General features: G+C 40.1%; 3 protein-coding genes and 1 long non-coding RNA gene across 13 annotated transcripts in view; 3 read left to right on the top strand and 1 right to left on the bottom strand.

The window, feature by feature from the left end:
- LOC115124271 (prosaposin-like) overlaps window positions 1–27,401 on the bottom strand; it is an 85,152-nt gene that overhangs the window by 45,782 nt on the left and 11,969 nt on the right. For all 4 annotated transcript variants that reach the window (XM_065017519.1, XM_065017517.1, XM_029653703.2 and 1 more), the window contains one exon: window positions 8,504–8,572. The gene's annotated coding sequence lies outside the window, so the exon portion shown is untranslated. The remainder of the gene's footprint in view (window positions 1–8,503; window positions 8,573–27,401) is intronic.
- Window positions 1,644–4,126, top strand: LOC135571401 (uncharacterized). Of its 2 annotated transcripts, none has more exons than XR_010463773.1 (3): window positions 1,644–1,797; window positions 2,138–2,258; window positions 2,392–4,126. It is a non-coding gene; the product is annotated as an uncharacterized LOC135571401 (long non-coding RNA). The 2 variants fall into 2 exon arrangements; XR_010463774.1 differs by having other exon boundaries at window positions 1,646–1,797; window positions 3,043–4,126.
- On the top strand, window positions 5,454–17,110 carry LOC115124253 (protein-lysine 6-oxidase-like). The gene is made up of 7 exons (XM_029653655.2): window positions 5,454–6,353; window positions 6,538–6,646; window positions 10,503–10,634; window positions 13,777–13,930; window positions 14,126–14,221; window positions 14,461–14,576; window positions 14,757–17,110. Exons 1-7 carry the CDS (start codon window positions 5,717–5,719, stop codon window positions 14,761–14,763), a joined length of 1,251 nt encoding a protein of 416 aa, XP_029509515.1. The 5' UTR covers window positions 5,454–5,716; the 3' UTR covers window positions 14,764–17,110.
- On the top strand, window positions 17,261–25,540 carry LOC115124305 (sorting nexin-24-like). Of its 6 annotated transcripts, none has more exons than XR_003862758.2 (7): window positions 17,261–17,449; window positions 17,944–18,027; window positions 22,217–22,321; window positions 22,464–22,554; window positions 22,682–22,711; window positions 23,090–23,686; window positions 23,866–23,899. XR_003862758.2 is itself a non-coding variant. In XM_029653714.2 (7 exons), the coding sequence occupies exons 1-7, from the start codon at window positions 17,381–17,383 to the stop codon at window positions 23,934–23,936; spliced, it is 519 nt and encodes a 172-aa protein (XP_029509574.1). In that variant the 5' UTR covers window positions 17,261–17,380; the 3' UTR covers window positions 23,937–25,540. The 6 variants fall into 6 exon arrangements, 4 of the variants coding, with proteins under 4 accessions (XP_029509574.1, XP_029509584.1, XP_029509602.1 ...); XR_003862759.2 differs by having other exon boundaries at window positions 22,464–22,558; XM_029653714.2 differs by having other exon boundaries at window positions 22,464–22,558; window positions 23,622–23,686; window positions 23,866–25,540.

Here is a 27,401-nt window from a genome sequence, read left to right as displayed (position 1 = left end):
CAATTAACATAATTTGACACTGATGTACTTTCCAAAGACAGGAAAGTTAATTGTTGTGACAAACCTCCCGCAAGTTTGTTGCAAATTTGCTCCAAATTAGTGTCTTCAGAAAGTATTCATATCCCTTGACTTATTCCACATTTTGTTGTTTTACAGCCTGAATTCAAAATGGATTAGATTGTTATTTTTCTCACCCATCTACACACAATGCTCCATAAAGAAAACAGATTTTTTTTGTAAATTTATTGAAAATTAAATACCGAAATGTCTTATGTAAGTATTCACACCCCTTAGTCAATACATATTAAAATCACTTTCGGCAGCGATAACAGCTGTAACTCTGAGTACATCTTTATTAAGAGCTTTGCACACCTGGATTGTACAATATGTGCACATTATCCTTTTAAAAATACTTCAAGCTCTTTCAAGTTTTGTGTTGATCATTGCTAGACAGCCATTTTCAAGTCTTGACATATATATTCAAGGAAATTTAGGTCAAAACTGTAACTAGGCCACTCAGGAACATTCAATGTCATCTTGGTAAGCAACTCCAGTGTAGATTTGGCCTTGTGTTTTAGGTTATTGTCCTGCTGAAAGGTGAATTAGTCTCCCAGTATCTGTTGGAAAGCAGACTGAACCAGGTTTTCCTCTAGGATTTTGCCCGTGCTTAACTCTATTCCATTATTTTTATCCCAAAAAACTCCATAGTCCTAGCCGATGACAAGCACACCCATAACATGATGCAACCACCACCATGCTTGAAAATATGAAAAGTCGTACTCAGTGATGTGTTGTGTTGGATTTGCCCCAAACAACGCTTTGTATTCAGGACATGAAGTTTATTTCTTCGCCACATTTTTTGCCACATTTTACAGGCTGCATGTTTTGAAATATTTGTATTCTGTACAGGCTTCTTTCTTTTCAATCTGTCGTTTAGGTTAGTATTGTGAAGTAACTATAATGTGGTTGATCCATAATGTTGTTGATCCAAACTATCACAGCCATTAAACTCTAACTGTTTGGCCTCAGAGTGAAATCCCTGAGCGGTTTCCTTCCTCTCTGGCAACTGAGTTAGGAAGGACTCCTGTAGCTTTGTAGTGACTGGCTGTATTGATAATAACTTCACCATGCTCAAAGAGATATTCAATGTCTACTTTATTTTCATTTTTTGATCTATCTGCCCTTTGCGAAGCATTGGAAAACCTCCTTGGTCTTTGTGGTTGAATCTGTGATTGAAATTCACTGCTCGCCTGAGGGACATTAAATGTAATTGTATGTGTGGGGTACAGAGATGAGCTACTCATTCAAAAATAATGTTAAACAGTATTGCACACAGTGACTCCATGCAACTTATTATGTGACTTGTTAAGACTTGCTATAACAAAGGGGTTGAATACTTATTGACTCAAGACATTTAAACTGTTGATTTTTTATTAATTTGTAAAACTTTCTAAACGTCATTCCACTTTGGCATTATTGGGTATTGTGTGTATGCTATTGACACATCTCAATTTAATCCATTTAAAATTCAGGCTGTAACACAACGAAATGTGGAAAAAGTCAAGGGTGTGAATACTTTCTGAAGGCACTGTAAATAGTGTGCCACAAAATATTCCAAGTTTGCAAATGTTTGCCACTACTGGTGAATCTGCGGAAAACCTTTATTGCCACTAGAGGCAAACTGGTCATCATGAGTTCCAAGACAAGTAACCGTTGACGACCAATCAGGGAGATTAGAAAAATATTTTGGAAAATGGAAACCAAACTATTTAGCTTGCTACCTATCAAAGTGTTCAGGTGAGTGTCTAACTTATTAAACTTCCTATAAACAAAAACATTGTTGTCTAATTGATCCCCAGTTAGCAATGTCGTGTTTTATGGTATAGAGTGAAACACATTTTGTTGATACCAGTTTTTATCTAACGTTAGCTATCGTATTTTTGCACAATTAATGTGATAGCTAACTAATGATTTGCGTAAACACTTATTTTTAGGCGAATACGTTTCTGTCTTTTAATGCCAATATGGATGTCAATATGCTAGTTTCACTGTTCAGTAGCATGTTAGCTAGCACAACAGTTAAGGTTACAACAATATGAGCTGATTTGACGTCAAAGCAAGACTTTACTTTTTGCAGATGGATACCCCTACCCGTTGTGTTGGAAGAGGCTGCATCAACTCCCTGCAAAGATGTTTGTGGTGCAGTCCCTCATAACGCTTTTATTGAGTGATAAATGAGCGTGTCCTCTTCAAGCTTGGTAAGGAATGCAAATGCATGTGTTATTCTCATAAATGTAGCCAATACATTTATTCTTTGTAACAATTAGATATTTTATTGCTTTGAACTAGTAGCTAGCACATCTTGATCATGTGTTCTTTCTCTCTTGCTAGAAGCAATCAGTTACAAGACAAAACATTTTTTTGGCCTTCAATCAATCTGAGGACAGAGAATGATGTGTTCAAAGTCAAAGCTTCTTGCACACATGGCTTTGAAATGAAAGCTATCATAAATTCATTTTTGAATTGCCATATTAGGCATAACACCATTTTTGGTTAGTTTTCTTCCACGCAAGCCTTATACACCTGAGTCAGGAACCAAAGACAACTAGTAGACAACTGTCTCTAAATGATGAAGTCCCCAGTCTAGATTGATTATCATAATTAGTTGATTAGTTTGAACCAATTATGCTGAGGCTTGGCTGGAGTAAAATCGTGTATACTGTGCCTTCCTTAAGGAACAGTTGGCCACACATTTAAAGGGACATTTAGTAGGCCTAAGTCCCAGTTTATGCTAGCTACATCGTTTGTTTATATAGCATTTGTAAATGGCAGAAACATTGTTTCTTTGCTGAAAAATATATAGAAATCTAGTTTCAGTGAGAAGCATACCAACACCAAGGTAACTTCGTAACAGCTGACTCCGTTTTTTCAAAAGCCGAACCCGCTCATTAGCTGCTGAGTCTACCTTTTTAAGATGCCAAAATAGAAAATGTTTTCAGTATCCTAATTGTGTTTTTCTTTTGTGTTTTCTGAATGTTTCAGTGCATGCATTCAACAAGTTTTGGACGAAAGGGTTCTCAAGTTCACTCAAAAAAGTCAATAGTTCTGAACAGGCTTTGAATTTTTTGTTTGAATTATTTCAGTGTTAATGATCTTTTAAACTTCCATTGGTTGAAAGCTATTGCTCAGTTATCACTTGGCTCATGTAAATTCTGTAGTTGCCCCTTTAAACATCCTACGGTCAATTTATGTGGAGACGATCCAGTCTTTGCTCTTTTCTGCATTACCATGCTGATGACTTCAAGTTGTATTGGATTTATTTGTATCTGTTAAGACATTGAATACGTTGTTTAGTATATTTTGTACGTTTAGTATGTTCAGTTTTCTCTGTGAGAAGCAAGTTCATTTAAAGTTCTATGTGATCTAATTTGCATATTTGTACTGAGTTTGCTGCAAATTGGCCAAAGGTTTGCCACAACTGTTTGTTAGAAGCCTATTTTTTCAGTAAGTGTACTGTTCCTTTTGAGAGCCCTGTAAATGTAAATAGTTCATTTTATCCCCATAGTTGTCTTTGTTGCTTATTTTAGATTGAACTAAATCCAATGGCTACTCTACTTCACGGGATCAAATGTCTGCTATTCAATTCCAAGACGGTTGGAGGGCACATTTTAGGGAAGTCAAATAATGCCTCTTGGCTCTGATTTGCCTTTAGAGAGCTTACACAAGGGATGATGTGAAGTCATGTGACGCTTGTCGGAAAGCAGATGTGCAAAGCAGACTTTTAGAATTCACTACTGGCTGGCCTATTCTATAAAGTTGGATTTTTCCACAGTGTTAGGTCAATGACAAATTATATGGCAATCTATGCAAAAATACAATGTTCATTTATTATAATTTTAGGAGGTTAAAAACAAGTGCTTTCCATATTTCACATATTTGGTCTTTTTATGTGGTTGATGAAAAGAGCTTTGTGGACACATAGACTAATCAATCTGCAATGTGCAATACTGTTGAATTAATGACTAAAAGAAAGTGTCCAGTGTCCAATGGAAAACATTCATATTACAAAACTGTGAAAGATTTTTTTTAAATTAAAAAGCATTATATTGGTTTGCTACAATCTGTCCCCTAGTGTCACGTGTGGATATAATATTGCTCCCTTAGTTTCAGGATTCTTAGTGTACATTGTACGTTGTGTATTTTGATAGTGTACAGCAGTGTTGGCTGTGGATTGAGAGATTAGATTGTGTTGTGTTCTAATGTTTTTTCATCTGGTACTGCAGTGCAGTCGTGGCTACTGTGGTCAGTCATATAAAGACGGCTAGACAGAGAAATGAAAACCATTGATTAAGATTTCCCAACCATGTATTATGTCCCTAGGCCTAGTGTTAACAACAGGGAAGTGTTTTCATTGGCATACTGCAAGAGAAGAGTAAAGGTTTAGATTTGTCCAGGGCTTTAGGGGTCAACGTGGTCATACTGCAACCAGAAGGCACAATGAAACACTCCCAATTGAAAGAACACACAGACCTCAATGTGTTTATTGCATAAAATAACTGCTACATAAAATCATATTGCAAAGCTTGAAAATAAGATAATCACATTGCCAAAGAAGGGCCAAAAAGAAAGAGGGTATTGGAAAACTATAACTGGAATGTTTTGTTCAGTTTAGGTTTATGGAACTTGGGAGTGGATGTTCCAATGACATGTAAACCCATCATGCGTTCCTGTTTACATTTCAGAGCTCCTCCTATGAGAAAGTTGATGTGCTGAGATTTTGGCACAATGGGTTGCACTTTCGTCAGAGTTCATCTGACGAGTAAGTGCTATTTGTCATAAGATTTTGTTGATCTGGCAGAGGAATTTATTTTCTTATCACATACTATGAATAAAAGGCCATCAGAATCTTCCCAACTAATGTCTGACTATAAAATACTGTGTGTGTGTGTGCGCGCTGTGTTTTCTCCCAGGATATTTCTATTCCTAGGTGGGGTAATTGCAGAAAGGCATTGTGACTGTGATGTGCTTTTCCAAGACAGAAGCAGTCATTAGGAAAGTCTACACATCAGTGATTCCACCTTGATTACCCAGATAGGTCTCAACATATAAGTATTTGTAATATATCAGGGTGACATAGGTATTTACTGAGGGACCAGTTGAAATGTCGATTCATTGAGCCACTATGTATCCTAGATAAATGTATCTAAAAGAAAATTAAACATTCATATTTAATTTATAAATGCTGAATATTTGTCATTTTACTCCATGGTTAGTATTTAGGCTACACATCCTCACCTCTTTCTAATTACATTACACAAGGCCTTATGTCAGACAGTTATATAACTTCAGACAGTGCAAGAAAAAGCATAACACATGGTTTTCTGTTATCCAACTCTGGAGCAGATCCATTTGGAGGGCCGGTGTCAAGTAGCCTTTCTGTCTATTTATTACATGAGCACCGGGCTTGTCTAAAAACCGAATTAGAAACTTCAAATGTTCAACTCCTCCCTACTCTTAGCGCATCTGCAAAACTCCGAACAGAACGATGTGAGGTTGCGTGGCGAACATAGCAATACTGGTGCAAGTTTTTCAGGATTGAATTTGGTGTAAATTAGACTTACTTTAATGTACTTTAGTTTCAAAGTACAAATGCTAGACCACAGAAATTAAAATATTTGTAATTATTAGTCATCTATTTAGTTGAACTAATTGTATTATGGGCGCGTGTAAATTTGGCATTTTTTATGCGTGTGGGCACGTATGTTTATTAATTTGGATACTGCAAACTGTCCAATCTCAGCGGCATCCACCAGAGACGAGACGACAAGTAAATAACCAAGTGCCAGGTATACGGCAGACAATACAATGGGCGCACAATGGTAACGTTTTTAGCCTTCTGAGTCACGGCTCGGAATATCGACCACCAAAGCAAAAAGGCGCCAATAAAGAGCAGGAGAGACCTGTCACCATCATTAGAGATGGGGAAGCTAACAAGCCTTCTGACTCCTCAAGACCGTCTCTCTCGTCTACCCACACAGTGTCCCGTGCAGGAGCGCGCCCGCGCTGGCTACCACCTCAAGTTCCAAAGCCCCCGAGGGGACAGGGGCACCAGCATCAGGATGTCCATCCAAGTGGCCATGCAGAAACGAAGGCAAATGGCACGACGAATGGGACACAGGACAAACCGTCCCCTTCGCCGAGAAGAGAAGACGTGATGGCAGGGGATGATCCTTACAACCCATACAAGACCTCCGATTCAGATTCAGATAATCCTTACTACAATTACTATGACGTGTACGAGAGTCCCAGGCGCAGAGAGAGACCTGGATATGGCACAAGGTACCATCAGAACGGTAAGACTGGACGATTGGACAGCGTGTTTGAAGGGTTGGAATTTGGAATGCATTTGCTGCAGTGCCGGAATATTTTGTCCAGTAGCCCACGTGTAGCTGTAAAAAGATTAAAAATATACGGTCTGTGTCAGTTTTTTCTTGATATAACAATAATTTGTGATTAAAACAAATGCATCCCCTCTAGGTCTGCCTGATCTTGTACCAGACGCATACTACATTCAAGCCTCCGTATATGTCCAGAGAGTTCCAATGTACAACCTCAGATGTGCAAACGAAGAGAATTGCTTGTCAAGGTATTATTGGAACAAACTCTGGGATTTAAAGAAGGTTATTGTCCAACAACTTGTGAGTCAGAATGTGTGAATCGTAACACTTGAGTGTTTGCGGTTTTGGTTTACCCTAGAGCAGCATACACATCCCACTGGGCGCTAACTGGTTGAATCTAATTGAATGTAATTTCAAAGTTGGAAGAATTACCCTATTGTCATACTTGAGTAAAAGTGAAGATACCTTAATAGAAAATGACTCAAGTAAAAGTGTAAAAATATTCGTTTTAAGTATCAAAAGTAAATGTAATTGCTAAAAATATATTTAAGTGTCAGTTTACTTAAGTATAAATGGGCTGTACTGGGCTTGTGTGGTCTGCGGTTGTGAGGCCGGTTGGACTACTGCCAAATTCTCTAAAACGACGTTGGAGGCAGTTTATGGTAGAGACATTAACATTTAATTATCTGGCAACAGCTCTGGTGGACATTCCTGAAGTCAGCATGCCAATTGTATGCTCCCTCAACTTGAGAAATCTGTGGCATTGTGTTTTCTGACAAAACTGCACATTTTAGAGTGATCTTTTATTGTCCCCAGCACAAGGTGCCCCTGTGTTATGATCATGCTGTTTAATCAGCTTCTTGATATGCCACACCTGTCAGGTAAATTGATTATTTTGGCAAAGGAGTAATGCTCACTACCAGAGATGTCAACACATTTGTGCAAAATAATTGAGCTGAATAAGCTTTTTGTGCATATGGAAAATATCTGGGATTTTTTTATTTTAACTCATGAAACATGGGACCAACACTTTACATGTTGTGTTTTTATTTTTGTTCAGTGTATATAGGCCAAGGGTTTTAAGCATTTGTTGATTTCAAATCTAATCTTCAAGTTAATCATTAATATGTTGGTTTCATGTCTCCATCTCAACCAAATATCAAAGTTAAAGAATAGTACTAAATCAAACTTAATTTAAAGTGCATTTAAAGTTTGATTAGATTTAATCCTATTCTTTAACTTACATTTTTGGTTGAGATGGAGACAAACTGGATATTGAATTGTGTTTGGTTGTCAATGCAACTAAATATCAACATTTGAAGGAGATGTATCGTCTGCTTGGATAGTTCCATATCTGCCACTAATCTATTCTGCCTTCAATTCCAGTTTGTTTACAAATGAATAATTTCATCGCAACCAAAAATGGTGAATAGGACTAACTCAAATGAAATCAAGCTTTAAATGTACTTTAAATAAAGTATGATTTGATTTTATTCATTTTCTTTAACTGTGATTCTTGGTTGAGATGGAGACGTGACTTCAACATATAAATGATTAATTTGTAGACATACTGGAATTTGTTGACAACAACACAATATCATTTCTGCAATACAAGTTAACAAATTACATGTTGGATTCAAGTCTCCAAGTAAACCAAAAATAAAAGATAAAGAATAGGATTAAGCCAGTGGCTCAGATTAAACTATCCAAGCATTAGATATCCTTTAAATGTTGGTATTTGGTAGTGTTGTCAACAAGACACAATTCAATAATATTTTTGTAATACAGGAAATAGCCTTAAAGTGAGACTCTTACAAACTAATATAACAGTATTTATTCTACCTTAAAATGAGTAATACATCCATGACCACATTGAGGTTAGCCTACTGTAACTATAAATGTCTTATGTAATCATAGGTGTGCATGTTCGAGATATCATGCAAAGGTCGTAGGTCTGACCTTCACAATTGCTGTAATAATCTTGAACAGCATTGATCCCTTGCACCATGTACTTTTAATGTAATCACAACTGCTATACAGGTCATTTGGTTGTGCTATTAGGGATAGTTCACCCAAATTACAAAATTGCATATTGGTTCCCTTACCCTGTAAGCCAGTGGTCACCAACCAGTCGATCGCGATCCAAGGCATTCCTAATCGATTGCCAAATATTTCTGTAAAAAAACAACAAAGATAACACCTTAGGTTCCTGTTTTTTTTTGTATTTGTCTCGAGCTCTTGGCGGTAGATGCACCCAATTCAGCTTCCCTGCGCTCCGGATAGGTGAAGTGATCCAATGTTGAACCATTTCATGTGTCTGAAGGTACAAACTCTACCTTCTCAGCAGGCCCAGAGAACAAATCAAGTGCACTATAGGCCTACCGCTGGCCAATCAGATGGCTCAGATTACCATGTCTGCAGTAAAGTAGCAGGCTTAAAAGAAAGCTACAGCAAAATTGTCACTTAGATTACAAATCTTTTAAAACCATGACTAGAGAGAGACTCAACGAACACAGCAAATAGCTGCTGTTTTGAGTGAGTTTAAGTTCTTACTCAGCACTGTCAACACTTTTTATCCAACACTTTTATAGGCTATCAAAATGCGTGCTCTTCCTACTTCCACTCGCACTACAACCAACACTGCAGCTGTAATGAGTAGGAAAGTGTATAGATAGGCTTGCGTTATTATTAGATTAATATTTAACTTTCGCTGTTCATAGGAGTAACACCATGAATTTGTGTATGAGGCAGGAATAATGTGGTGGGACTCGAGTTTCGCTATCAGCTGGAAGACACACTTTTTTTGGTCAGTGTCCGCAAAGGAAAGGGGGGGCGGACTCCAGTCTCCTACTCTCTCCCTCCACTGAGACTGACCATCAGATGCAGGCATCATCAGCCCAGTAAATATTAAAATGTCCGCTCACAAGTAATACAACAACTGATCTATTACCAATGTGATCATATAGCCTACCTCAAATTTGATATGTAATTTTTAAAAATTGTGCGAACTACAACGCATTGGCAGGGCATTTCAAGCAAAGCCAATATGCAGTGATAATGTATTGGGCCTATAGCGTAATGCACAAACCTCATTGCTACAGAACTGTTTTACTGTTTTTAATAGGTTAATGTGTCATAGGATTACGTTTTTTAAGTTATGTAAAATAAAAAATCTTAGCGTTATATCTCAGCTTGCATTTTGACTCAGAAACTGATCTTGACTTAGAAAAGGTAAGTCTATGACAGCAATCATGATGAAAGTAATTCATGCTTTGGTTTAGTTTCCCTGGCACTGTTTCCACATGCTAACATTTTAACATTTGTTGCACAAATCCCATTCAAGTCATGGGACCGATATAACAGTGCCAAGGACACTAAACCAAAGCATGAATTGCTGTAATACATTGTCCTTGGACTGCTTACAGGGTTAGGAAACCAATGTGTCATTTTGTAATTTGGGTGAACTGTCCCTTTAAGTTGTTGTAATAACTGACATTGTATTACCGTATTACCATTTTACTTTGTTGTGCCTTTAAATGGTTGAAAGTGCAGTGATAGCACATTTTAAGTGACAACTAAACCAAAAATCAAACATTGTTTTTCTATTGGAATTTGGTTGTGCTTATAGATGGTTGAAAGCATTGTGATAAAACATTGGGAACTCGGCAAACTTCTGTTTGTATTTTTGAGTGGGTGAATAAAAGGTTGAAATCTCATTGATCAACATCAATGAAATATTACCCAAATGTCCATGTTGAAATTACATGGTGTGCCCAGTGGGATGCATTTTGTGGATAAATAGAATCCTGCCACCAATTGGGTGGAGTGGTAGAATTCAACAAATCATTTAAACGCTCTGCAGTTTACATGGAAAAATCATCACTAGCCCAGACTGTAAACTCATTATCAAAACTAACCCAAACAGCCATATCCTTTTTGAAAGGAACCACTCCTCCCTCTTCCAAACCTTTCCCAGAAATGTAAGATCATACGCTTTCCTAAAAAGGAGGTAGTGTATATGGCTTATAAATGCACTCGATCCCATTCTGTGTCCAAAGTGTATTCAGTTCTGTATTCAAGTGTATTGTTGTTTTGGGGGGGCAGTTCGGCTTACAGCGCCAGAGACTATGACACCCGGATGCTGCTGAGGTTCCCACAACGTGTGAAGAACCAGGGGACGGCTGACTTCCTGCCAAGCAGACCCCGCTACTCCTGGGAATGGCACAGTTGTCATCAGTGAGTCTCAATGTCTATTTGTCTATATGCCTTTCCACCTTGCTCTGGAAATGTGTGTTTCTCTGTCTCCATCTCTGTCTGCCATTTACACAAACACTGTTTTTCTTTCACTCTCTTATTTCTTCTCTCACAGAGTGGATTAATGTCCATATTTTGATCAGCAACATACTGGTCTCATCAGACAGATTTGTCTGGCAATATATAGCAATGCAAAATTCTGTCAATGTTTTTGACTCCAATTTCCACTTCAAAATAGTTGACTCCAACCCATAACTTCTGCTGCATATGAGGAATGTGATGCTGGATGTGTAGCCAGAACCTTCAGAGGGAAAAGTCTCTAACCTTGTCTTAATGAATACATTCAAAAGTATCTTGATTCCACAGAAGTCTGCATTTCACATTACCTCAGCTCATAGCTATACTCTGAAGTAAGTCACATACTGTACCAACATCAAGTATGGGGTACATAATCGACCTACATCCTGCAGCTTGTTTTTGTACAACTGATTTGTTTGTCTCAGCCTCATTGACTGTACCTGTACCTGAAACCGTATAAAATGCACTAAGACCACACTCAGTCAGCTGTATAAGCAAACAGGAAACCACTCACCCAGAGGCGGCGCTCCTAGTGGCCAGAGACTTTAATGCAGGGAGACTTAAATCAGTTCTACCAAATTTCGATCAACATGTTAAATGTGCAACCAGAGGGGAAAAAAATATAGATCACCTGTACTCCACACACAGAGACGCGTACAAAGCTCGCCCTTTATTTGGTAAATCCGACCACAACTCTATCCTCCTTATTCCTGCTTACAAGCAAAAATTAAAGCAGGACACCAGTGACTCTGTCTATAAAAAAGTGGTCAGATGAAGCAGATGCTAAACTACAGGACTGTTTTGCTATCAGACTGGAACATGTTCCGGGATTCTTCCGATGGCATTGAGGAGTACACCTCATCGGTCACTGGCTTTATCAATAAGTGCATCGAGGACGTCGTCTCCACAGTGACTGTACGTACATACCCCAACCAGAAGCCATATATTACAGGCAACATTCGCACTGAGCCCTGCGACGAACCATCAAACAGGCAACGCGTCAATACAGGGCTAAGATTGAATCATGCTACACCGGCTCCGACGCACATCTTATGTGGAAGGGCTTGAAAACTATTACAGACTACAAAGGGAAGCACAGCCGCGAGCTGCCCAGTGACACGAGCCTACCAGATGAGCTAAATCACTTCTATGCTCGCTTCGAGGCAAGCAACACTGAGACATGCATGAGTGGATCAGCTGTTGCAGACGACTGTGTGATCACGCTCTCCGTAGCCGTCGTGAGTAAGACCTTTAAGCAGGTAAACATTCACAAGGCTGCGGGGCCAGACGGATTACCAGGAGTGTGCTCCGGGCATGTGCTGACCAACTGGCAGGTGTCTTCACAGACATTTTCAACATGTCCCTAATTGAGTATGTAATACCAACATGTTTCAAGCAGACCACCATAGTCCCTGTGCCCAAGAGCACAAAGGAAACCTGCCTAAATGACTACAGACCTGTAGCACTCACGTCCGTAGTCATGAAGTGCTTTGAAAGGCTGGCAATGGCTCACATCAACACCATTATCCCAGAAACTCTAGACCCACTCCAATTTGCATACCGCCCAAACAGATCCACAGATGATGCGATCTCTATTGCACTCCACACTGCCCTTTCCCACCTGGACAAAAGGAACACTTATGTGAGAATGCTATTCATTGACTACAGCTCAGCGTTCAACACCATAGTAGCCTCAAAGCTCATCACTAAGCTAAGGATCCTGGGACTAAACACCTTCCAATGCAACTGGATCCTGAACTTCCTGACGGGCCGCCCCCAGGTGGTGAGGGTAGGTAGCAACACATCTGCCACACTGATCCTCAACACTGGAGCCCCCCAGGGATGCGTGCTCAGTCCCCTCCTGTACTCCCTGTTCACCCACAACTGCATGGCCAAGTGCCACTCCAACACCATCATTAGGTTTGCAGATGACACAACAGTGGTAGGCCTGATCACCGACAAGGAGACAGCCTATAGGGAGGAGGTCAGAGACCTGGCCGGGTGGTGCCAGAATAACAACCTATCCCTCAACGTAACCAAGACTAAGGAGATGATTGTGGACTACAGGAAAAGGAAGACCGAGCACGCCCCCATTCTTGTCGACGGGGCTGTAGTGGAGCAGGTTGAGAGCTTCAAGTTTCTTGGTGTCCACATCACAAACTAGAATGGTCCAAACACACCAAGACCGTCATGAAGAGGGCATGTCAAAGCCTATTCCCCCTCTGGAAACTAAAAAGATTTGGCATAGGTCCTGAGATCCTCAAAAGTTTCTACAGCTGCAACATCAAGAGTATCATCCTGACTGGTTGCATCACTGCCTGGTACGGCAATTACTTGGCCTCCGACGGCAAGGCACTACAGAGTGTTGTGCGTACGGCCCAGTACATCACTGGGGCTAAGCTGCCTGACATCCAGGACCTCTACACCAGGCGGTGTCAGAGGAAGGCCCTAAAAATGGTCAAAAACCCTAGCCACCCCAGTCATAGACTGTTCTTTCTACTACTGCATGTCAAGCGGTACTGTGCCAAGTCTAGGACAAAAAGGCTTCTCAACAGTTTTTACCCCCAAGCCATAAGACTCCTGAACAGGTAATCAAATGGCTTCCTGGACTTCTCCCAACCCCTCTTTTACGCTACTTCTACTCTCTGTTCATCATATATGCATAGTCACTTTAACCATATCTACATGTATATACTACCTCAATTAGCCTGACTAACCGGTGTCTGTATGTAGCCTCACTACTTTTATAGCCTCGCTACTGTTACTTTTCACTGTTTTTATTTCTTTACTTACCTATTGTTCACCTAATACCTTTTTTGCACTATTGGTTAGAGCCTGTAAGTAAGCATTTCACTGTAAGGTCTACATCTGTTGTATTCGGCGCACGTGACAAACTTTGATTTGATGTATTGCTCTGCATTGGAACAACATTATTTTCTCAGTTTTTTACCTACATGTTTGATTGAATGCCAGCCAAAGTGATGACAGAGTGATTGAAGCAGTTATTTAAACACTGATCAAACGCCATTGTCCTGCTTCTCTCCAGGCATTACCACAGCATGGATGAGTTCAGCCACTATGACCTGCTGGATTCCGGTGGGAGGAGTGTGGCTGAGGGACACAAGGCCAGCTTCTGCCTGGAGGACAGCTCCTGTGACTACGGCTACTACAGACGCTTTGCCTGCACCTCACACACCCAGGTTACCGACACAGCACGTGTTGCTTTATGTCATGTTGACCAATCGAATCAAAGGGACATCCAACTTTTACTATTTTTCTATAGATTATATGGCTGTTCAGAACCAGGCTATGATATCCAGCAGATATGCTTACTTACAGATGAATACTCTGTCTGTAATGGCATGAGAGGGCTGCTTACTGTTTTCTAATCATAGGGCCTGAGTCCAGGATGTTATGATACCTATAACGCAGACATCGACTGCCAGTGGATCGATATTACAGATGTGAAACCTGGGAACTACGTCCTGAAGGTTTGTCACAAAAACAGATGACATTATTGGCACTTTGGTGCTGAACAACGTGTCCCAAGGTATTCAAACACCAGCTCTGAGAAGCAAAAAGGCTGATTTTGAAATTCCTTGACTGTGTTCGGAATCAATGTTTATCCGTCCCCTGTTACGACTCTGTTGCAACTGTTTTAGACCACATTTTCATTGTCTTTATGAAATATGGAACATTTGTACTCTCACCCCTTTCTTTTGTGTTTTAGATCAGTGTGAACCCCAGCTATCAGGTTCCAGAGTCTGACTACAGCAACAACATTGTGCGCTGTGAAGTTCGCTATACTGGCAACTATGCCTATGTTTCAGGATGTCACATCTCACAGTGAGTCTTAAAACTCTCTCATTCTACAAACTATTGTGCATGTTTTTTAGTGCAGGAGTCAGGACTAGGCATAGGTCTGGGAAACGGGCCCATGATGCTTCAACACGTGATTTCTCATAACTCACATTACAAGATATATTATGCTGTGTGTGACGAAATGCTTTCTTATTTTCTTCTCAGATATTAAGAGGGGGAAGTCATTCTCCAAACCACTGAAGCATTTCTGTAAAAACTCCATGCCAGCCAAGAAAACATCTTGAACAAAATGTGGACACGCATGGCTAACTGAAAATGTGTAAGAATGGTCATACTCTTGTTAAGTTGGCCTTTGTTTTTCAGGTTCATTAAACATGTTTTTCTCAAGCCATTCTATAAGTGCAATAAAGTAATAATTGCATTTATAGGTTTCATTATACTACATTACAATAGTTTAGACATGTTTTAAATGGTGTAAATCAAATAAATGGAATTTCAGACGTTCAAAGCTCACAAGTGAGAAATTGCTTGTTTTTACATATCAATTACAAAATATTCAGCACCACATTGTATGCAATTTTTCTTCAGCTTGGTTTAAGAGCACAGAATGTGCATAGTAAGATGCAGATTTCAACCATGCCATTTCCCTCATCATTTTATGTCAAACATATCATCAAACATCTCATCACTTTCACCCTGTTATTGTTAATATTATTATATACATTTGCTTGTGATTAGTAGCTTGTACAGTTGAAGTCGGAAGTTTACATACATCTTAGCCAAATACATTTAAACTCAGTTTTTCACGATTCCTGACATTTAATCCTCGTAAACATTCACTGTCTTAGGTCAGTTAGGATCACTAATTTATTTTAAAAATGTGAAATGTCAGAATAATAGTAGAGAGAATGATTTATTTCAGCTTTTATTTCTTTCATCACATTCCCAGTGGGTCAGAAGTTTACATACACTCAATTAGTATTTGGTAGCATTGCCTTTAAATTGTTTAACTTGGGTCAAACACTTCGGGTAGCCTTCCACAAGCTTCTCACAATAAGTTGGGTGAATTTTGGCCCATTCCTCCTGACAGAGCTGGTGTAACTGAGTCAGGTTTGTATCCTAAATCTTCTTTATGATTGAGGTCAGGGCTTCGTGATGGCCACTCAAATACCTTGACTTTGCCACAACTTTGGAAGTATGCTTGGGGTCATTATCCATTTGGAAGACCCATTTGCAACCAAGCTTCAACTTCCTGATTGATGTCTTGAGATGCTGCTTCAATATATCCACATAATTGTCCTGCCTCATGATGCCATCTATTTTGTGACGTGCTCCAGTCCCTCCCTCAGCAAAGCACCCCCACATGATGCTGCTTATGGTTGGGATGGTGTTCTTCGGCTTGCAAGCCTCCCCCTTTTTCCTCAAAACATAGCGATGGTCATTATGGCCAAACAGTTCTATTTTTGTTTGATCAAACCAGAGGACATTTCTCCAAAAAGTATGATCTTTGTCCCCATGTGCTGTTGCAAACCGTAGTCTGACTTTTTTATGGCGGTTTTGGAGCAGTGGCTTCTTCCTTGCTGAGCGGCCTTTCAGGTTATGTCGATATAGGACTTGTTTTACTGTGGATATAGATACTTTTGTACCTGTTTCCTCAAGCATCTTCACAGTTCTTTGCTGTTGTTCTTGGATTGATTTTCACTTTTTGCACCAAAGTACGTTCATCTCTAGGAGACAGAACGCATCTCCTCCCTGAGCGGTGTGACGGCTGCGTGGTCCCACGGTGTTTATACTTGCGTACTATTGTTTGTACAGAAGAACGTGGTACCTTCAGGTGTTTGGAAATTGCTCCCAAGGATGAACCAGACTTGTGGAGGTCTACACATTTTTTTTCTGAGGTCTTGGCTGATTTCTTTTGATTTTCCCATGATGTCAAGCAAAGAGGCACTGATTTTGAAGGTAGGCCATGAAATACGTCCACAGGTACAACTCCAATTTACTGAAATTATGTCAATTAGCCAATCAGAAGCTTCTAAAGCCATGATATTTTCTGAATTTTCCAAGCTGTTTAAATGCACAGTCAACTTAGTGTATGTAAACTTCTGATCCACTGGAATTGTGATACAGTGAAATAATCTGTCTGTAAACAATTGTTGGAAAAAATACTTGTCATGCACAAAGTAGATGTCCTAACCGACTTGCCAAAACTGTAGTTTGTTAACAAGAAATGTGTGGAGTGGTTGAAAAATGAGTTTTAATGACTTCAACCTAAGTGTATGTAAAAGTCTGACTTCAACTGTATGTTTACAACTTAAATTCAAGGTTACTTTTGAATATTTTTATGACCCTAAGGGTTTGAAAATGATTAGATATAAGCAAGTACATACTGCGCCCGTGCTCTAAAACATTAGTTGTGTTGTGAAATGCTTGTGCTTATGGTTAGTCTGCTAGCGGTCTCTTTTATCCTGTTTGATATTTATGCAATGAAAGAAGATAACTGCAACGTTTTGATGTATTCCAGGAAATCTACTTGAATAAATCATTGACATTCATTGTGATTTTGTTTTTCAAAAATATTGATTTTCAAGCAGGTTTTCCCGCAGTTGATTGATTTTAGAAACATATTGGTCGTCTCGCGTTGTAATAACTTTCCACCCCAGTAGATGGGAGCAGTGTGACTTTTTTGCCTCTTCCATACTCTACAGAAACAAGAAGAAGAATCCATTCCAACACTAGCCGTAGCTAGCTACCAAAGCCCATCTATGTGTCTGCAAATTAATATATAACTCGGGATTTTATGCATTTAGGTTCGGGTTTGTTTTGCCAAAATGCATAACGTCAGGATTTCCATTCCATCGTTCCGTTCAGAGGACAATCCGATGGAGAAAGGTTACACGGTAAGATATTGAATGTATGCACCAGTAAGCCTCCGAAAAACAACAATCATAGCTAACATTGCAAATTTACAACAAATGGTTGAAAACAAACCAATAGCATATTTATTAACTTTGAGTATTGTTAGCGACTCTCAAGGCAAACTGTCAACCAATGCTGTCAACTAACGTTTATTTAACGTGACTAGACCGAGTGAGAGTAGAGAAGACCCGGTTGGCGCGATCCATTCCATTTCACCAATTTTACAGACAGCAAAAACGTTTTTGACGATAACACTGACAGGATGTGAAACATCAATCAACTGCTTAAACACGTTCCCTGACCTCCCGGTTTTTCCTTGATAGCAAAGTTACTAAAGAGCAGTTTGGTGTACTTTAATGTATTTTGTTGAAAAATGTTGTTTTAAATGGCCATGACTGTCGATTGTGAATTGATTCAAGGCATATCTCTATACGTTCACATTTCCTAACCATGATCACTTTCTTTTCATCACCAGGTCTTTAAAATTGAGGTACTAATGAATGGTAGACAGCATACAGTGGAGAAACGCTACAGTGAATTCCATAATCTGCATAAAATAGTGAGTGTGTACCACTGACTGATTTACACTACATGACCAAAAGTATGTGGACACCAGCTTGTTGAACATCTCATTACAAAATCATGGGGGATTAATAGGGAGTTGGTCTCCCGTTTGCTGCTATAACAGCCTCCACTCTTCTGGGAAGGCTCTCCACTAGATGTTGGAACATTGCTGTGGGGACTTGCTTCCATTCAGCCACAAGCATTAGTGAGGTTGGGCACTGATGTTGGGCGCAGTCGGTGTTCCAATTCATCCCAAAGGTGTTCGATGGGGTTGAGGTCAGGGCTCTGTGCAGGCAAGTCAAGTTCTTCCACACTGATCTTGACAAACCATTTCTGTATGTACCTCACTTTGTGCACAGGGGCATTGTCATGCTGAAACGGGAAAGGGCCTTCCCCAAACTGTCGCCACAATGTTGGAAGCACAGAATCGTCTAGAATGTCATTGTATGCTGTAGCGTTAAGATTTCCCTTCACTGGAACTAAGGGCCTAGCCCAAACCATGAAAAACAGCCCCAGATCATTAATCCTCATCCACCAAACTTTACAGTTGGCACTATGCATTGGGGCAGGTGCCATTCTCCTAGCATCCGCCAAACCCAGATGGTGAAGCATGATTTATCATTCCAGAGAACGCTTTTCCACAATAACACGCCATTCTAAGATGGCGCCGAAGAACATGGCTGACGTTTTACATTCTTCCAACCAATTGTGCTATTTGTAATATTTTTGTGTGTTTTGTGTACACAAGGTTGCTGCTACCGTCTCTTATGACTGAAAAGAACTGCTGGACATCAGAAAAGCGATTACTCACCGCGGACTGGAATAAACTTTTTCCTTTATCGAGTCTGACGAGAAGGATATCCTGCTTTCACTGGAACCACGCCTTTTGCATGAAGAAAAGACGCCAGAAAAGAGGACGCAGATCGGGCATCCTGAGAACTCCCACTAAATTCCATTCTTCTCGCTAACGTGCAATCATTGGAAAATAAAATTGATGACCTACAATTAAGATTATCCTACCAACAGGACATTTAAACTGTGGCTGAATGAAGATACGGACAATAGAGCTAGCAGGATTTTCCATGCACCGGCAGAACAGAGACGCTACCTCTGGTAAGACGAGGGGTGGGGGTGTGTCTTTTTTTTGTCAATAACAGCTGGTGTCTAATATTAAACAAGTCTTGAGGTACTGCTCGCCTGAGGTAGAGTACCTTATGATAAGCTGTAGACCACATGATCTACCAAGGAGTTCTCATCTGTATTATTTGTAGCCGTCTATTTAGCACCACAAAACAAAGCTGGCACTAAGACCGCTCTCAACCAACTCTATAAGGCCATAAGCAAAGAAGAAAATCCTCACCCAGAAGCGGCGCTCCTAGTGGCCAGGGACTTTAATGTAGTTTTACCAAATCTTTACCAGCATGTCACATGTGCAACCAGGGGAGAAAGAAATCTATCACCTTTACTCAACACACAGAGATGCATACAAGGCTCTCCCCTACCCTCCATTTGGCAAATATGACCATAATTCTATCCTCCTGATCCTGCTTACAAGCTAAAACTAAAGCAGGACGTACCAGTGACTCGCTAAATACGGAAGTGGTCAGATGACTCAGATGCTACACTACAGGACTGTTTTGCTAGCACAGACTGGAATATGTTCCGGGATTCATCCAATGGCAATGAGAGCATCAACGACGACGTCCCCACAGTGACTGTATGTACATATCCCAAACAGAAGCCATGGATTATAGGCAACATCCGCATCAAGTTAAAGGCTAGAGCTGCCATTTTCAAGGAGCGGGAGAATAATCCAGCCGCTTATAAGAAATTCTGCTATGCCCTCACACCAACCATCAAACAAGCAAAGCATCAATACAGAATTAAGATTGAGTCGGATGTGGCAGGGCTTGAAAATTATTACGAACTACAAAGGGAAATCGTGACGCAAGCCAACCAGACGAGAGAAATGTCTCTCATGCTCTCTTCGAGGCAAGCAACACTGAAGCATGCACGAAAGCAACAGCTGTTCTGGATGACTGTGATAACGCTCTCGGTAGCCGATGTGAACAAAACTTTTAAGCAGGTCAATATTCACAAAACCGCTGGGCCAGACGGATTACCAGGACGTGTGCTCAAAGCATGCGTGGCCCATCTGTCAAGTGTCTTCACTGACATTTTCAACCTCTGCCTGACCGAGTCTATAATGCCTACATGTTTCAAGCAGTCCCTGTGCCCAAGGAAGCGAAGGTAACCTGCCTAAATGATTACCGCCCTGTGGCACTCACGTCGGTAGCCATGAAGTAATTTGAAAGGCTGGTCATGGCCCGGACACCCTAGACCCACTCCAATTTGCATACCGCCCCAACAGATCCACAGATGACGCAATCTCAATCGCACTCCACACTGCCCTTTCTCACCTGGACAAAAGGAACACCTATGTGAGAATGCTGTTCATTGACTACAGCTCAGCGTTCAACACCATAGTGCCCACGAAGCTCATCACTAAGCTAAGGACTCTGGGACTAAACACCTCCCTCTGCAACTGGATCCTGGACTTCCTGACGGGCCGCCCCCAGGGGGTAAGAGTAGGCAACAACACGTCTGCCACACTGATCCTTAACACTGGGGCCACTCAGGGGTGTGTACTTAGTCCCCTCTTGTATTCCCTGTTTACCCACAACTGCGTGGCCAAACACGACTCCAACACCATTAAGTTTGCTGACGACACAATAGTGGTAGCTACGCCTGATCACTGACAACGATGAGATGGCCTATAGGGAGGTCAGAAAACCTGCAGTGTGGTGCCAGGACAACAACCTCTCCCTCAATGTGAGCAAGACAAAGGAGCTGATCGTGGACTACAGGAAAAGGAGGGCCGAACAGGCCCCCATTAACATCAACGGAGCTGTACTGGAGCGGGTTGAGTTTTAAGTTCCTTGGTGTCAACATCACCAACAAACTATCATGGTCCAAACACACCAAGACAGTTGTGAAGAGGGCACGACAAAACCTTTTCCCCCTCAGGAGACTGAAAAGGTTCTACAGCTGCACCATCGAGAGCATCCTGACCGGTTGCATCACCGCCTGGTGTAGCAACTGCTCGGCATCTGGAGCATAAGGCGCTACAGAGGGTAGTGCAAACGGCCCAGTACATCACTGGGGCCAAGCTTCCTGCCATCCAGAACCTATATAAAAGGCGGTGTCAGAGGAAAACCCATTAAATTGTCAGAGACTCCAGTCACACAAGTTAGAGACTGTTTTATCTGCTACCGCACAGCCAGCTGTACCGGAGCGCCAAGTCTAGGACCAAAATGTTCCTCAACAGCATCTACCCCCAAGCCATAAGATTGCTGAACAATTTATAAAATTGCCACCGGACAATTTACATTGACCCCCCCCCTTTTGTACACTGCTGCTACTTGCTGTTTGTTGTTACCTATGCATAGTCACTTCGCTCCCACCTGCATGTACAGATTACCTCAACTATCCTCTACCACTGGTTCGGTACCGGTGCCCCCTGTATATAGCCTCGTTAATCTTATTGTGTTACTTTTTATTATTACTTTTTATTTTTGTCTACTTGGTAAATATTTTCTTCTTGAACTGCGCAGTTGGTTAAGGGCTTGTAAGTAAGCATTTCATGGTAAAGTCTACACTTGTTGTATTCGGCGCATGTGATGAATGAACTTTGATTTGAATTAGAGTTGACAGAGGCAGCTCTAGCAGGGCAGAAATTTGACAAACTGACTTGTTGGAAAGGTGGCATCCAATGAGTCACTAAACTCTTCAATAAGGCCATTCTACTGCCAATGTTTGTCTATGGAGATTGCATGGTGGTGTGCTCGATTTAATACACCCATCAGCAACGGGTGTGGCTAAAATTGCCAAATCCATTAATTTGAAGGGGTGTCCACATACATTTGTGTATATATAGTGTATATTCCTGATGCAAGAACTGAGCCCACAATACTTTCAGAACATATATTGAGCCATCATTGTCAATAATGTTATACGGCTGGACTAGGTTAGTGGGGTGATAATTAGTGGAATAGCCTTAGTCTATGGGTGAAGGATATGAAAATCATAATGGCTGGAATTAGGCTTGAGCTAGGCTTTTAATTTTTCCTCTACCCTAATCCATGCCCTGTGACTATGCTCAATTTGAAATTTGCTTCTTTCAGCTGAAGAAGAGCATAAAGCTGCCTGAGATCCCCTCTAAGCATGTACGTAACTGGGTTCCCAAAGTTCTGGAGCAGAGAAGACATGGTCTGGAACTCTACCTACAGGTAATGCAGAACACCTACAGGTTTACACGGACCATTTCCTCGAACCCATATCTTGTATCAATACAGCTCATTAAAATGGTACAATTACATTTTGTTCCCCAACTTCCATTTGCTTTTGTTTCTTGTGTCCGTTATTTAACAGACTATAATTATGGAGAATGAAGTTCTCCCAAAGATATTCCTGGATTTCCTCAACATCCGCCACTTTCCCTCGCTGCCAAAAACAGAAAGCTGTGGGTGAGTTTTTATACAGTGTGCCCTATATAGAACATCTCTCCTCTCCGCAAGAATAGAGTTCCTGCCTTTATGTAAAAATCCCCAAACTGATTCTGAATCTTGTATGTTTTTCTTTCATTAAAGGTCATTTGAAATGGAATCTGAAGAGTCAAGGTTTGTTAAGTGATTTTGAAAGGTTCATCCATTTTGAATGTTATATTGTATTTGTTCCTATCAATTCCCTGTTTCATTTAATGTTTTCATGTGTATCTGTGTTATTGCCGTTCAAACAGGCAGCAATCCGTCCGGTATTACGTAGCACCGTAATGGTTGCTCTCACTACACTGGAAGTTAATAGGAATACCACTTTTAGATTGCGAAAACCTATCATACGTTGTCCGATTTCAATACTAGCTGATTTCATAACTCGGGAAGATGTCTTCTCTCAAGTGAGCCATTGACCATATTTTAGTGATATTCCTACCTCGAGATATTTGTAATTTAATCGAGGGTCTAGCACATTTTTCCTATTTGTCTGCTTCTTTGGTCCAGGTTGCATTGTATGGTGCAGTTGCCAGAGATATTATAGAAAGGAGATGGGAATGCAGGTTGAACATGGTGAGATTGTATACTCCTAAATTGGTAGTGCAGTTTAGGCGATTTTTACAGCTAACTAGCTCCATTACATGCTGATATTGTCTTTGGTATTATTGTGTGTCACTACGTTTTCTAGCCGTTAGTCAGAGCGTTGCATTGTGGATTTTGTAATCGACTTGAGCTGCAACGGATTTCCACAGCGATTTTTCTTATGCTTCTACCAACCTTGTTATAAACGCCAAAATGAAACATTTGTTCTCAAATAATATTCTTCTCACATATTAGTGTTATTTAACAGTGTGAATTAGTGGATTTTACCTTTTGTATAGTTTATTTAGTTTATAGTAGTTTGTGATGTAGGTTAATTCCAAAGTATAATGTCAAAATAGCTAACTATTCAGCATAATGTTGTCAGAGGTCTGGCTTTATCAGGCTTGTGATCCTTAACCCCCTTAACTTCTCCTTCTCCTCCCTGGTCTCTCTGTAGTAAACTGACCCATCAGCCAACCATGATCTACCAGCGAGACCCCTACCTGCTCCCATCCACCCACGGTAACATATCTTTACACATCTTCACACTGCCCATGAATAGACAATCAATATCGTTGCAATATTAAAGTGAGATCTCTTTATGTAATATTTAATTATGTAAATACAACAGCTAATCATTTGAAGGGGAAACACAATATTGTATAGAACAAATCAGTTTGACTTTTTTTTTCTCTTCATAGATACATTTTCAAATGTTGTCATAGAAGGAGTGATACATGGAATATTTTACCCAGACCTTCAACCAAGGTAGAGTTAGTGTACGCCAGTTTGGAGGACTTACTACGAACTCTTGACGACAAAGGGATGGCTCAGAAATGTACAACTTGTAAGCGTCTCAATTTTGTGAACATTATTCTAAAAGTTGTGTGTGTGGATATATACCATTTATCTATTCATAGTCATTTTGTAGTTTGTTTCCCAGCATTAATGGATATGTTGATGATAGATGCCTTTTCGGAAGTATTGTTACTCAAAGATGAACACTACTATAACATGGTTGCAAAGGGAGGGTATATTACTGAACATTTTAAAAGTTACCAGTAAACTACCAGAATTTGGTAATTTTCAAGGATTTTATTTAATCTACTACAAGACATCTAGTGGCCCATTTGGGTACATCAGATTATCACAGGTGTCTAATCTCTGGCCTTCTGTGTGGCCTTATCACATTTAAAATAAAAAATTAGGACAACGCTGTCAAAGATTATCCTAAATGTTAACCATCAATTTAGTGAACAACATTGGTGTTTAATATTAAATATGCTTTTTTTTCTATTAACTAGGCTATTTTATCTTGAACCATTGGTCCATCCACAGGAAACTCATGGACACAGATATATAAAATGAATACTATACTAACACTCAAAGTTTTAGGTACACTACCCCGTTAATGAAAATGGAGCTAAGGCATATGCATATAGACTCAGCCTTATGGACCAGCAGGCTGTATGCATCTACTAATGGTATTTCCCTTCAAATGAAGGTGAGACCTCGCGGTTTTACACTGTGATATGTTGATGAAATAACCTTTTAATAGGTCAAACGGTTTAACTCTATATTAGCTATGAATTAATGAAGGGCAGCCGATCAAATGCGTGGTTAAAAAGGGAAGCTGAACTTGTCTGTGTAATAAGATGCATTTTGTTTGTCTGCCTTATCTTAGTGTGTCTCTATTGTAAAGAAGAACAATGTGGTTCATTGTTACTCGTTCTAAACGTGGGACTGCTGCTGTAAACCTACAACAAAGGGCCATTTAAAATGCCAGAGTTTTGATCCAACTTAGCGACTGAAGCACTCCAGAGCTAAACTCTTAGCGGTGCTGTAATGTTCCACTGTGCGTAATTCACAGTGGATACTTTTTTGAAGAGTTTAGTTGGTCTAACATTTACTTTGCACTTGTCATTCGTTAGACAATTATGGATGGTTAATACTATAGATACTCTAAAATATGAGGATGGTCTGGGCATTCTATTGACTAGAATTCTCTGCCATCCTTTATTTCTATCCAATGTGTTCTCTGAATTGAGACCAGGTGGACACTAGCACACTTAGTGAATCATTTTTCATTTGTTAAACTAACCCAAGTTTACCTTTCATTTAAGTCATGTATAGAATTGTCCACTTCAACTGAGAAAAGCATGCCCGGTGTTAACAAATCCAATGATTTTTAATTATTATTATTTAAAAAAAATCTTGTGTATATAGCATATGTATGTCCTGTACAGTATGTATCTTGTGCCATGACACCCTACCATTAATGACACTGTGGTGTTGTACTGTAGCACTTTAGGCAGAGCACAGTAATCTGTAAAATATCATGATTAAGACAGACCGCAATAAAGCATGACACTTCAATACCGGTTTCTCTTTTTTTCTCAACTAATAAGTGAAACTTCCTGGCATTTGTGTGGACTACATATTCATGAAACTTTTTACATTTCCCCCGTTTAAGGTTTACCCAAAATCTGAAACTTACATGAGCGTTCAAGTTCAAAACACTGAGAATGCGAATATTGTATCATGTTATTAGAAAAGTACCAGCTGCATTTTGGAATGCAAATGGTGACAAGTCAAACATTGATACCATAGGTTTCATAGTAAAGCTAGCATATGAAGTTCAGCTACACCACTACTAGACAACTTTATTTGTTTTGCTTTTAAGCCTTTTAATGAATTTCTTGTTAATAACATTTTATTCTCGCTAGCTGTGTAGGTACCTATCAAGTAAACAAAATTATTACCCTCAATCAAATGACCTCATTAAAAGTTAGGCATAGCAAAGAGACCTTTTGTGAAGGTCTATTTGGATTTAATTTATGAAAAATCGATAATTTGACAATATTAAAAATTAAACAACCTTGGAATGTTTTTTTTTTTGTAACACAAACTTGACAGTCTAGCATCTTCTCGCTGTCATTCAAACACATTCATTAATTTACTAATACATTTTCTCACACACACAATACTCCTAGAGCTCATCGTGGCCAACCTCGTCCTGATTTGTCTCTGGTTCCTTCATGGTGGAGGGAGGCCCACTGCCAGGTTACGCATAGCTATGGCTGTCATCAGAAACCTACAATACAGAGCTCATGGTACCCTCAAAGATATGTTCCTTAGATTGTAAATATATGACATGTACTCCTTCCTAAAATGCTAATGTCTACATTAAATAGAATTCAGTTTCCAAATGTTTTAAACTTAATCTCCAGCACCATCTGAACATTAACCTTGACGGGATCGGTGCCCCCACGGCACGGTTGAGCTAACGTGATTAGCATAAGGTTGTAAGTAACAACAACAAAATAATCCCAGGACATAAATGTATTAATAAACCAATTAGGCACATTTGGGCAGTCTTGATACAACATTTTGAACAGCTGTGCATTGGATCAGTCTAAAACAATGCACATGCACTGCTGCTATCTAGTGGCCAAAATCTAAATTGCGCCTGGGCTGGAATAATACATTATGGCCTCTCTTGCATTTCAACAAGGGTGCAAAAAAAAAACAAACATTTTACCAGATCTAATGTGTTATATTCTCCTACATTAATTTCACATTTCCACAAACTTCAAAGTGTTTCCTTTCAAATGGTATCAAGAATATGCATATCCTTGCTTCAGGTCCTGAGTTACAGGCAGTTAGAGTTGGGTCTGTCATTTTAGGTGAAAATTGAAGAAGAGGTGTTAAGATACACTACATGGCCAAAAGCAGCCACACACAAGCCTAAGATCACCATGCCAAGCGTAAGCTGGAGTGGTGTAAAGCTCTCAACCATTGGATTCTGGAGCAGTGGATAAGCGTTCTCTGGAGTGATGAATCACGCTTTACCATCTGGCAGTCCGACGGACAAATCTGGGTTTGGCGGAAGCCAGGAGAACGCTACCTGCCCGAATGCATAGTGCCAACTGTATAGTTTGGTGGAGGAGGAATATGGTCTGGGGCTGTTTTTCATGGTTCAGGATAGGCCCCTTATTTCCAGTGAAGGGAAATATTAATACTGCAGCATACAATGACATTCTAAACAATTATGTGCCTCCAACTTTGTGGCAACAGTTTGGGGAAGACACTCCTGTTTCAGCATGACAATGCCCCCGTGCTCACTAATTCTCTTGTGGCTGAATGGAAGCAAGTCCCCGCAATAATGTTCCAACATCTAGTGAAACGCCTTCCCAGAAGTGTGGAGGCTGTTATAGTAGCAAAGGGGGATCAACTC

This window comes from Oncorhynchus nerka, linkage group LG4, assembly GCF_034236695.1.
Source record: "Oncorhynchus nerka isolate Pitt River linkage group LG4, Oner_Uvic_2.0, whole genome shotgun sequence".
NCBI lineage: Eukaryota > Metazoa > Chordata > Actinopteri > Salmoniformes > Salmonidae > Oncorhynchus > Oncorhynchus nerka.
Note: the sequence above shows the minus strand (reverse complement) of the source record. Positions and strands in the feature narration are given on the sequence as shown.